The 13,855-nt window shown below is 38.1% G+C and overlaps 1 protein-coding gene across 1 annotated transcript in view; it reads left to right on the forward strand.

The window, feature by feature from the left end:
• LOC150078549 (RNA/RNP complex-1-interacting phosphatase homolog) overlaps positions 1-13,855 on the forward strand; it is a 205,501-nt gene that overhangs the window by 178,058 nt on the left and 13,588 nt on the right. The window contains exon 8 of the mRNA XM_090384698.1: positions 2,731-2,777. Coding sequence (XP_090240824.1) covers positions 2,731-2,777 — 47 coding nt within the window. The remainder of the gene's footprint in view (positions 1-2,730; positions 2,778-13,855) is intronic.

The following is a 13,855-nucleotide window of genomic DNA, read 5'->3' on the forward strand; positions in this document are numbered from 1 at the left end:
TCCTTTATCTGCAGATTCTTAATGCATCAAGAATCACTACTGATAATAAGATCAAGAATATTACTCCATCTAGTTGCCTCTCGAACATGCTGCTATAGAAAACAATCATCCAATAAATCCACAAAATCCCTGCTAGTATATAAGTGACCAACCCACAAATTCCAGTCAATATCTGGAAAATTAAAATCCCACATTATAAGACACTCTGATTTACTGGTCCATGTTATTTCTTTGTACAGTTGTTTATTATACTCATCAGAGTCATTAGGCCTATAAAACACTCCTACTCTCAATTTTGATTTCCCAGTGCTTATGTCACACCAAATTGACTCGACACTAGACTATTCTTACTAGCCATATAGTGCAAGGAAGCCTGAGGCTTATGCAGCACCAGCTAAAAAAATTTCCAAGTTACCCTGAGAGAGAGAGAGGGAGAGAGAGAGAGAGAGAGAGAGAGAGAGAGAGAGAGAGAGAGAGAGAGAGAGAGAGAGAGAGAGAGAAGGGAATCACCAAGAAAGAGAAGAATGATGATATCCAGCTCAGGACCCTGGGTGTGCCAAGCCCATACTCACCAGATGTGAGCCCCTGGGGTTAATACTTCCTTGGATTTTGTGTTCCTTAACCAATAGCATAACCCCTCCTCCCTTTCTATCCTGTCTATCCTTCCTGTACACATTGTTCTCCCCAAATTCCAATTCTTCATTCCTGATATCTGTGCGACACCACGTCTCTGTTATCCCAAAATATCTGCTTTTGAAGTTGATCAAATTTATTTACCAAACTCCCAGCATTGGTGTATACAGAAGTATACATGCACCTGTTTCTATTTTTAGCTAGCTACCCTAACACATCCCATGTATTTACTTTATTTACTTGTTCTGCAATGACTCCCAGCAGTCTCTGGAATCCCCTGCACCTTGCTTTCCAGGCTTCTGCTCATTTCAATAGAAGCAGTGCAAGAATCGCTTTCATTTCTGCCAGCGGCTACTGTTAATCTATTATTCTGTGTATCCCCTCAAGCTAGCACCTAAATCTGCCTTAAGTTAGGCAGATGGGCTAAGAAACGGCAGCTGAAGTTTAACATTGACAAATGCAACGTACCTCATATGGGTAGTAGTAACTCTAGAAAAATGTACCAACTGTGGCTCTCTAGCTTCCTACCAAACAGAAGAAGGGAAGTGGTATTTGCAAGACTCAGAATTGAAAACACTCGTCATGCACATCTCTTCCTACTATTGGGAGAAAACCAACCTTGATGTTCATCCTATCAGATGCAATTTGCGGTCTGTCATTTTCTGGTTGTCCCTTACATTCAACCATCCGCTCTAACACTTTCAAATCTCTCTCCACATTGAACATCTCTCATGATTTATCTCACTTCATAGGAAATGAAGGAAACATAGAAGAACATTTGATGTCATTATCATTATTAGCCACATGGAGGAAGGAAGCCTGGGGCTTTTTCTGCATCAGGCAAAAAAAAAAAAAAAAAATTCTGAGTTACCCTGAGAGAGAGAGAGAGAGAGAGAGAGAGAGAGAGAGAGAGAGAGAGAGAGAGAGAGAGAGAGAGAGAAAAGGAAATCACCAAGAAAGAGAAGAATGATGATATCCAGCTCAGGTCCCTGGATGTGCCATGCCCATACTTACCAGATGTGAGCCCCTGGGGTTAAATGTACCTAAAATATATTGAACTGTACAGGAGCATATAATTTAACATCTGTAACTATCTTTTGCCTGTAAATAAACAATGAATAGACACAATTTGGCCTCTGCTGCAAAAGCTTCTGGCTTGCTTGCAGTGTATTACTATTACTACTTTTGAACAGCTTTTTTTCTCCATGTCTCCGTCAGTAACACCAGCATGGCTGTCACTATCCTCCAGATTCTTCTGGAGGATTGTGTTATCAGTTGATTAATGTTTGGAAAGTTTCAAGTTAAAAAAAAAAAAAAAAGCCATAGGAACTCACATTAGAGTGGAACTCACAGAGACTGATTTATTGAAACTACTGAGTTTCAGTAAATCAGTTTCCTTGGATAAAAAAATGTCAAGAAATTACCAACTTTTACCTAATATCAGGCATCAGAACTATTATTTATAAAATTGCAATATAAACAGAAAATTTAACTGTTACCTTTACATGTGATTATCAAAGATTGACGTTACAATAACAAGACTAACATTACAATAACACAATAGCAAGACTGACATTACTCGCTACTGTTCTGACAGTGGGGAAGACGTTTAATTAATCTTATAATTATATCGTTGTTACAAATTAATCATTAATGGGTTGGACTAGGAGAGTTGGTCGAAAGAAGCCATCCTATAGCAAAAAAAAAAATAAATAAATAAAAATAAAGATAATCCCTGTTGCATCTCACAATAATTATAGATATTTAAGACACTTGCTATGATTTTCACAGGGATATAGAAGCTTCTCTTTTACAGCTTGCTAATGGTGAAAAGTATGCATAAAAGAAAGCTTTTATATACTTGAGTACAAGTACACAAATTTAAAAAATACGTTGGAAAATATATGTTTGGTTAGATTGTTTAATTAAAAGACAAAACCAGTTTCAATCTTGGTTTTGTTCTTTAATCAATGAAATGTAGACTGTTTTTCATTCTTTCTCTTGATATATTAAAGTAAAAGTGTTAAGTGATCTGTGATTTCTGTGAATAACTTTACATGTATATTTTTCATATATTTTCATATTTTTCATTTTTAGATACATGGTTGACAAGTTAGGATTTTCTCCTCGGGAAGCTATAAATGGTAAGTCAGTATTCAATAATTTTTGAGAGTTGTCTGTTTTATTCCCACCACATTTCTCTTTTGCATCACACACAAACATGAAGCATGGGAAGTATACATTGATGGGATGCCTTGATTATTTTAATTTTTATGGGGTGGATGAGAGAGAAGACTTGACAGAATTTGAAAAGATTTGGGTTAATATCTTTCAGCTAAATGATATATGATTTTAAATCCTTTGTTTATTTTCATTTGGAAATTTAAGATATTTTCTTAGCTTCACCTGAGAATACACCAGTTTTTAAAACATATACAATTGTCACATGCATCATTTTACAAGAATATGAAAATAATATTTAGCCACAGCTCTATAAGATATAGATGAATAATCCCTCTTGCTAATGAATAATGGTGATTAATGATAAAATGACTATAAATACTTATGCAAATCATTGGGAATGGTACATTCCCAATGATTTGCATAAGTACATTCCCAATAGTGAAACAAAGCCACAGAGGGAATGTCAGTTGTTGATTAATGGAAGGCGGATTAGCATTATTATGGTTAAATGATGCAAGGAAGCAAACTTTTTGCATCTGCTAAAAAACCGGGGGGGGGGAGATTACTCCTCCAGCATCCATCACTTAGCCCCCGCATCCATCCTTATGTCCCCAATTCTATTTTGTGCTACAAGTTTCAGAAGTTTGGGCATTCCCAAACTGTCTGCCAAGGAGATTCAACGTGCTCAAACTGCAGATCAAATAAACATTGATACCGATTGCAATGCCAAATCATCATGATGTCCAAACTGCAAAGGCAGCCATCTAGCCTTTTCTAAATCCTGTGAGCAATGGAAGCTGGAGAAAAAAAATAAATCCAGAATTACAAAGTAGAAAACAAAGTCACATATCCTGAAATGAGATATCTCAAGCACATATCTTCTACAAAACATGACTAAACATACATCTGCTGAAGCATCCAAAAGATACCATACAGTTTCAACTCAAACGGATACACCAGTTTTGCAAAAAAAAGTGTTAATTTCTGACTAGGCTTGATCACTCTTGTCTGCAAAACAATCCACAAAACAACAAACTGTACAACAAACTATAGATGAATAATACATCAGTCTCGGTACAACCTACCCAATGGGCTCTAGTTATGCCCGGTCAAATGGGAAATTCAGATCATGTTAGGAAGACATCTGATACCACAAATATGTATATTGCGGGTGAAGATTTTACTGCTCCAGCAAACGGATAAGTTTTTGTTCGATTTTTGCCGTTTTATTGACTTAATTGCCGTATTAATTTATTTTCTAGAAGTAGCTTTATAGTCCTAGTCACGCTACTTAGTTTATTTTGAATATAGGTAGTGATTTTGTAGGTTACTACTTAGTACCCGTAGAACCTTGTACTGTTTGAAACTTGTCACTGTTGTTGTAGTATATTAGATCAATACAGAATAGCGTAATGTATATCTCGAACTTGATACCGTAAGGTACAACATAAAACCAGATAGCGTAATACGTAGCACTATATTAGGAATCTGTTAGCTTAGTATTATAATTTAATCAATTAAATTTATAAATTGTATAAATTTTCATTGTTAATTAAATTGTATTTAAATGGAAATCATGCCACAGAGCAGCAAAGAAATGTGCACAAAGTAGCAGGAATGCTGTGACTTGGGGGAGAATCAAAGGGGGCGATTCTTCAAAGCATCAGAGTCTAAAAAAATATGCGAAGTGTGAAATGTTTGCAGACATTAGCATTAGTTGAGGCATATGATGCAAGAAAGCAAGTTTATATAGCATCAGCAAAAAAAAAAAACACTTCCCATTTCACCCAACTGGTCACGTTTGTCTAGTTCAATCTTAAATTTATTTAAGCTATCAACTTCCACAACAGCAGATGGAAGTCGGTTCCAGCAATCAACTACCCGCTGACTCAATGAAAATTTCTCCACATCTATTCCACAACCGTCTTTTCTCAATTTGAATTTTGTCCCATCAGGGTTCTTAATAAGAGCAAGCAGAAGTATCCCATCAGCATTGAGCCTGCTCAAACCATTCAAACCCTTGTACACCTCGATCACATCACCTCGCAGGTGCCTAGTCTCCAGATGCTGCAACTTGCAGAACTTAAGCCTTTCTTCGTAAGAGCAACCCTTTGCTCTTCTTACCAATCTTGTTGCCCTTCTCTATATTCATTCTAGCAACTCTACATCCTTCCTAAAATGAGGCCTCCAGACCTGTACGCAGTACTCAAGGTGTGGACTGATCATTTTCTTACACACAGGGATAATCACCTCCTTCTCTCTGCTAGCAAAATCCCTATATATCATTGCAAAACTCTATGACCTGCTCTGGCAGCCCATCTCCACTGCTCAGAGAATTTCATATGCGACTGCGCAATTACCCCCAGGTCTTTTTCATTCTCCACCTCCCTGAGTGTAGTACCATCAGTTGATACATTTCTCTTGAGTTACTGCTACCCATATTCAGTACTTTGCATTTGTCAGTATTAAACTTTAATTGCACTTCTCAGCTCATCTGCCTAACTTTTCTAATCCTGCCAACCTTTGTATCATCTGCAAACCTGGACATATGCCTTCATCGATATCATTGATAAATATACAAAACAACAATGGGCCCAGCACCGAACCCTGGGGGACTCCACTAATAACATTAGTCCACGTAGAGCAGTGTCCATTTATTACCACTCTCTGCCATCTCCCACTCAACCATCAATTTATCCATTGCAGCAACTTGCCCTTAATGCAACACTGCTCCAATTTGTAAAGCAGTATTATTCCATGTGCAACATATCAAAAGCTTTCCTGAAATCCAAGTATATGATATCAAAATTGTTTTTTGCATCCAGTTCCTTTGTGGCCGCATCGTAGTATCCAATCAAATTGGTCAGACAATACTTCCCCTTAACAAATGCATGCTGTGTCGGAACTATTACTGCAGTCTTGTTTAGGTGATCCTGTATCACTTCTTTAACTAGTGACTCCATTATTTTTCCCGGAAGGGGAAACATTTCTGGAACAGGACATGATCTAGCCAAGAGTGCTAGGTGCAGACAGTGTCAAGAAATTAGGCGCCAACTAAACTTTCTGATGAGCATCTACGAGAGTTTGAGGTGTAGGGTAGATGCCCTGGAAGGAATTAAAATGGTGGCCCATCAAGCTCTCAGCTGGCAAACTCAACTCTAGAGCTCACTCTTGTGCATTAGGCAACACAGCAGCAGCAATCCTCAGAGCAGATGCACTGGTTCCACAGGATCTAGTTATTGTCAGTGACTCAATTGTCAGCAAAATGGGAAATATATTGTTCAAAAAGGATAGGTGGAATAAGACCAGTATATGTCTGCTAGGGGCAAATGTTGATGATGTAGTGCAGATGTCACATTTAAAGCCACCAAAGGTGGCATTGTTGTATACGTTGCCCCTAGTGATATTAAGTGTATGAGATCTGCAGACTTACTTGACAAGTACAGGTCAATGTTGAAAATATTTGCGAGCTATGGTTAAATTTGAAAGTTTCTGCAATTCTTGTTGTGAAGGTATTCACAACGTGAGATATAATTAAGCGATGTAGTCATACTACCCGGGTAGTAGAAATGATGTATGTGCAGTAACCATGGATAAACCAATTCATTCATACCCAGCCATTTAGTCAAGAAATATTTTTAGATTAAACTATGCACACCATCAAGCATCTCTTATATTGTGGACTTATACTTCATAACTGAGTTTTCACTATTGCAACAACAGGGTACCTGCTCATCCACTGATGAGAAAGCTTTGAAATAGTGCAATCTGGGTGGTGGTATCTGCTGAGAATAAGTAACATTAGTCTTCTCCACTGGCAAAGCATAACTTATTCCAAGGTGTGCAATACCTCGGCCACTTAGTGTGAAGGTATTCACAATATGAGATATGATTCAACGATGCATTTATATTACCTGGGTAGTAGAAATGATGTATGTGCAGTAACCATACATAAACAGACCTGTTAGTTTAACTTCTGTTCCAGGGAAAATAATGGAGTCACTGGTTAAAGCAGCATTGCAGGATTATCTAGATAAGATTACAGTAATACTTCAGACACAGCATGGGTTTGTTAAGGGGAAGTCTTGTCTGACCAATTTGAATGGATACTATGATGTGGTTACAAAGGAACTGGATGTAAAAAATAATTTTGATATCATATACTTGAATTTCAGGAAAGTTTTTTTTATACTGTTGCACGTGGATCTGATTGAGGTGTATAAGGCCTTGAATGGTTTGAGCAGGCTAAGTGCTGATGGGAGTCTTCCTCTTTCTCAGATTAGAACCTGAGGGGACATAAACTTAAATTGAGGAAAGACAGTTGTAGAATCGATGTGTGGAAATTTGCCTTTAGCCAGTGGGTAGTTGATTGCTGGAACAAACTATCATCTGTCATTATGGAAGTTGATAGCTTAAATAAATTTAAGGAAGAAGTGGTCAAACTTTTGGAGTGTGAATGGATGGGTAGGTTTTTTTTTCTTTTCTGATGTATAAGCTTGCTTTCTTGCATCATATGCCTATGCTAACGCTAATAATACTTATGATGAACACATTCTAGATCTATATGCAGAAGACTACATGGACACATTTCCATTCTTCCCAAAAAATGAAAAAATAAGAATTGACCGTCAGAAGCAGGGCACATCTAAAAAATACAGATTCGACTTCTAACTCTAAACCTACAGTGAACAGCATAGTGTAGTGGAATTGCAGAGGCTTTCGTAGCAACGTAGATGGCACATACAAGTTAATTGATTAATTTGTATGTGTCCTCTTGTATGTGCTTACAAGCGAAAAATATAACACCTCAAGTATCCATATCAGTTAAATATTATACTCTTTTTTTTTGGGAAGCCAGGTCTCTTACAAAAAGTTCCCATGGAGGAGTGGTCATGCTCATAGACTCAAGCGTTCCTTTTAAGCAAATTGCTCTCCAAACCTCCTTAGAAGCCGTTTCAGCATGTATAATGATTGACATTGCTTTAATGCTCTTTTCAATTTATCTTCCACCCAATCAACCATGTACAATTCAACACAATTACCGTCTCCTGTCTGCTTATCAGGAGACTTTAATGGACACAATCCATTATGGGGATCTCCCGTCGTGGGGATCTCAGATGGACGTGGAGAGCTCATTGAAATGTTACTTGACAAACAGAATTTAACATTATGAACACTGGATCAATTCTGCCCAATACATCCATTGCAGAATGGGCACGATCTGTGCTATCAACACCTCAACCCTCCACTTACATTCATTTTCCTACTGGATCAACCTCAGCAATAGATCTCTCAATCTGCTCTCCTATCCTCTTCCTAAGTGTCGAGTGGACAACATATGATATTTCTCTCAACACTGATCACTATCCTCTAATATGCGAATTCAAACCACCCATTCCAAAATAACTGAAAACCAGACGAAATGGAAATTTTCCAAGGCAGATTGGGCAAATCATGTCTGTTTTGTTGATCACATTATTGAGTCTTCTCTTATTGATACCGTTACCCAGCATATAAGAGCACAGATACTTACAGCTTCAATAACCACCATCCTGCAGGCTCAAATAGGAAGGCTAGAATATTCAACTTCATAATGTTCTCCAAGACTTAGAGAAACTGGATCCCTCATGAATTACCTTCACACCTACTTGCGATGATTACTTTGAGCAATGGGGAAAAGGTGCTATATCAGATATTAACATCTGACAACTACATCTTGTCCATTCACAGAATTATTCCCACTTTTATAATATCTACACTGATGGTTCAAAGTCAGTTAATAAAGTGGGTGTAGCTGCTGTCTTCCCTAATAGAACCATTTCGCTTTCACTTCTGGCTTGACTGCAGCAGTTTTACTGCTGAGTGTCATGCCATTAAGCTTGCCTTGGAAAATATTTCACTCCTGTCAATTGATAAAAACATTTTAAAAAACCTAAAGTGCTCCCTCAGTGCTCAAAAACATAACACCTTACAATCCTTTGATAAAACTCATAAGATATGTGCTGATGCATCTTCACACACATCAGCAAACTATTGTCTTCTCTTGGATCCCAGGTCACATAGGGATTTCAAGAAATGAATGTGGAGATGGTGCTGCAAAGCATACCTCCAGCATAGCCTCAACAAATGTTCTAGTCCCATATCCCAATTGTAGGGGGGGCCCCCAAGTGCCAAGCGATATTAGTGACCACAGAGACTTTCATGGTGATTATCTGGTATGCTTAACTGTAAATACGTTTCTCCTGAGTTTCGTAAGACCGGTAACTCTTGAGTATTATTTTTAAATACATTTATCCAAATACTATAACATAGAAAGGAATATCACCTTTCTTTAATCCCCTTTTTATTTTTAGTCTATACTAACCCTTTCTTCTTCGCTTGGGTCACTAAATGGCACCGCTGTTGTCTCCACGTGGTGGGGCTGGTAACCTGGGAGAAAAAAGACAATCTCCCAGGGCCAAAAAGAGCATGTCATAAGAAAATCAAACTCTGACTTATCTGGGCTGCCAGATGCAGCCCAGATATCCAAAATGAAAGACAGTCCCAATGCAGGAACTGCCAAACACCAAAACACTGAGACACAGAATTATCCCATTCCACCTTTCTTAATTATCCACTCAACTGGTGAAAATGCAATTGGAAAACTCTCACCATTTAGAGTCCAAAAGGAATTAGAAAGTAGAGCTGGATCCCCCAAGCCTGTAGAAAGACTGAGGTCAGGAGACATCCTCATAGAGACCTCTAACGCTAAACATTCAGAGCGACTTTTGAGCATTAAACTCTTTGCAGGACTATCAGTAACTGTGACACCCCACAGATCGCTGAACTCCTCCAAAGGAGTAATCTCAGACTGGGATTTACTAGATGTGTCTGAAGAGGAGATGCTAGAGGAACTTAAAGAACAAGTTGTTATTCAAGTAAAGATAATCTCTACCAGAAAAGATGGCAATCTGACCCCTACATGAAATCTGATTTTGACATTTAACACATCAACATCCGGTTAAGGCTGGATATCTGGTATGCAACATCAGACCATATATTCCAAACCCGCTACGGTGTTTCCTATGTCAGAACGAACATTCCCAGACAGCTTGCTGGGGAACCCCTACTTATGCAAAGTACGATTCAGTAGAACATGACTGCAAAGCCTGTACTGCCCCTCAACCAATATGCCCAAACTGTAAAAAGGACCACCCTGCCTATGCTAAAACATGTGAATGCTGGAAAAACAAAAAAACTTATTCAGAAATATAAAACAAACAATAATGCTTCCTATCAAGAGGCAAAGTGGATCATCTCACCACCAACCCATCCATACAGACCTATGTATGCCCAAATTATCAAAAAATATCAGCCAACAGCAACACAAACTGAATTATCAGTACCTCCAAAAGAGTCTTTCTCAAATTACGTCAAAATCCTCTACAGTGCAACCCAAACTCAAGGAGTCAATACACCAATATCCATGCCACATGAAAAATTACATTCCCCGGACCAAGAATGCAAAGAAAAACCAATCAAAACTCAGACATCAAGAAGAAATGGATATTAATGAAAAATCTGCCGAAGATGGTGTCCTAGAAATTTTTGTTGAAGAAGACATGGACACATATAAGCCTTACTTTTCAAAAAAAGATAAAAACAAGAGTGAAAATCAGAGAACTTCAACAACACAAATGTTTTGAAAGCCTAACAAGAACCAAATAATGAACACAATAATTCAGTGGAATTATCGTGGTTTCCGTGCCAGTATTGATGATGTTTATGATCTTACCTCTAAATATATGCCAATATGTCTGTGCCTTCAAGAGACATATTTAAAACCTCAAGATACACCAAAACTGTATCAGTATAATATCTTTAGAAAAGAGACAACCCATCAAAATACTGCACATGGTGGTGTAGCTGTTTTAGTAAACCCACACATTCCTGCCAAGCATGTTTTACTGAACTCTCACATTGAGGCAGTAGCAGTCCTTGTAGCTGCTGATATCCACATTGCAATTTGCTCCTTGTACATTCCACCTAGCTATAGCTTTCATCACAATGATCTAGATAATCTCATAGCTCAACTCCCTACACCTTTCCTCATTCTGGGAGATTTAAATGGTTATCACACACCATGGGGCAACAACATTGATCAAAGAGGAAAACAAACTGAAAAATGTTTAAACGATAACAACCTTCTCCTTCTAAATGATGGGTCACCTACATATGTTCACCTTCCTTCTGGAACTAATACTGCAATAGATTTGTCCATCTGTTCAGCAGCCGTATATCCTTCTCTAAAGTGGTCAGTAAATAATGATCCACTTCACAGTGATCATTTTCCCATACTAATTGAATTACTGAATTAAGCCCTCTTATTATCCTACTAAAATTCCACAGTGGCTCACTGATAAAGCGAATTGGCAGATGTATAAAAAACTAGCTAAATTTGACACGAAAATAATCAAAGGATCGCCAACTGATGAAGCAGTTGAATATGTCACAAAAACAATATTACATGCAGCAGAAAAAACCATACCAAAATCCTCTTCAAAATTGCCAATACACCCAAAATTCTGATGGAGTAATGAATGCCGGCAGCTAAAAAAGAACAAAATAAAGCGTGGAATTCCTTTCGTCACAGTCCAACTACAGAAAATCTTATCCAGTATAAACACGCCAGAGCAAGAGCAAGATATGTTAGACACTGTAATAAAAAGGCAACTTGGATCCGCTTTACTTCAACCATCAACCAAGACACCCCTACAAATAAAATTTGGAAAATAATCAGAAAAATAAGTGGTAAACACCAGATGATTCCTATCATGGAGCGGAGGGGGGACAAAATATTTCTGACCCTGCCCAAATTGCCAACATTTTAGGGGGAACTTTTGCCAGAGCATCAGCAACAGAAAGTTACACACCAGCCTTCAGAAGATTTAAAACAAATACAGAAAAACAAAAATTAAACTTTTCGTCTAAAGTGAATGAACAATACACCCTACCATTTGCCCTCCACAAACTGCATAGAACTCTATCAACATGTAAACCCAGTGCTGTAGGACCAGTTATATTCACTACTCGATGATACAGGAACTAAGTACTGAATCATTGCTGTCACTTGTTGATCTGTTCAATAGCACCATGCTACAGTTCTTGCCTTACTTAAACCGTGAAAAGACCCGACAAACCCTACTAGCTATAGACCCATTGCCTTGACCAGTTGCTTCTGCAAAATTCTTGAAAAGATGATAAATTATCAACTGATATGATACCTAGAAAACTTTAATCTTCTACATTCTGCACAATATGGTATCTGATAGACCAGATCAACACTAGATATACTAGTAAGACTTGAGAACTCCATCCGAAACACATTCCTTAGATCGGAACATCATGACATGGTGTGTTTTGATATAAGTAAAGCTTACGATTCCACGTGGAAGTATGGAATACTCCGCAAATTATACCACCATGGACTTTTGGGGTCATCTCCCGATTTTCATTCAGAACTTCCTGTACAAACGCACATTTCAGGTTCGTTTTAAAACTTCATTATCCCAGGTGTTCTTACAAGAAGGAGTCCACCAAGGCTCTGTATTCAGTGCTACACTTTTCATAATTGCAATAAACACCATTGCCGAAAACAGATTCCAAACACTATTGATACAGCACTGTTTGTAGATGACCTTAGCATTTCGGGTCATGTGAAAAACATGAATACTGTTGAGAGACAATTACAAGTGACAATAAATAAGATCAGTTCATGGACACAAACTAATGGATTTGAACTCTGTCTGCATAAAACGTTATGCATTCATTTTTGCCGCCAACGTAAACTTCACCCACATCCGGAACTACAACTGAATGGCCAACCAATAGCAGTTCATCCCAGCATACGGTTCTTAGGAATCACATTAGATCATAAACTTACATTTTTAGAGCATCTTAAAAAACTAAGAACATCCTGTCAACAAAAGCTAAATGTCATCCGGGTTCTCTCAGCAACTAAGTGGGGAGCTGATCGAGTTACCATGTTGTGATTATACAGAGCCTTAATAAGATCAAAGCTTGACTGTGGAGCACCAGTGTATAACTCAGCAAGACCTAGTGTCCTTCGCTGGCTTGACCCTATCCATAGTGCAATATGCATTGCCATAGGAGCATATCACACATCTCCAATACACAGCCTATATGCTGAAGCTCATGAACCCCTCTCTCTCTCAATCAGAAGACAACAACTTATATTATGCTATGCATATAAAATTAGATCTATGCCTGAACACCCAAACAGGGAGATACTTTTTACCCACTAGCACAGCATATTATACCGAAACTGCCCTTCTGCTAACCGACCTTAGGTATGCGAATAAAATACCTTTCAGATGAGCTTAATCTGTCTTTTAATGATGTTGCAAATACACTTCCAATTTCCTGTGCTCCTTGGGACTTTACTTCACCAATTTATCCCTACATCAATGGAATAAATCTACATTACATAACAGAAAATTTCTTACAACTGTATCATGCAGTAGTGGATCAGTTCCCCAACTTCGTCGAAGTGCATACGGACAGATCAAAGAATGAGGCATAATATAGGGCCCACGTTGGAATTGCCGCAATTTTTCCAAACATCACATTGGCCTATGAATTGCCATATGAGTTCAGTATACTTTCTGCCGAACTAATGACTATTCAGATTGCACTGAAGCATATCGAGTCCTCTGATATTGAATATAGTATAATTTTTACAGACTCTTTAGGTGCACTTCAAGCCCTGAAAAACCCCATGAATATCACCGACCTAGTCTTAAAGGAAGTAACCTCTTCTTTGCATATTTTATTCGAACTTGGGAAAAGCATACACCTGTGCTGGGTCCCTGGACATATGGGAATTCCAGGAAATGAATCAGCTGACAATGCTGCAAAATCGGACGTCTTACCACCCAATGACAATTGGAAAGTACCATATCAAGACTACAAATCAATAATCCAGAGAAAATGCATGCACCAGTGGCAATTATCATGGAAAAATCAATATAACAATAAA

Source organism: Mastigoproctus giganteus, chromosome 11, assembly GCF_048544385.1.
Source record: "Mastigoproctus giganteus isolate SK-2022 chromosome 11, ASM4854438v1, whole genome shotgun sequence".
Classification (NCBI taxonomy): Eukaryota; Metazoa; Arthropoda; class Arachnida; order Uropygi; family Thelyphonidae; genus Mastigoproctus; species Mastigoproctus giganteus.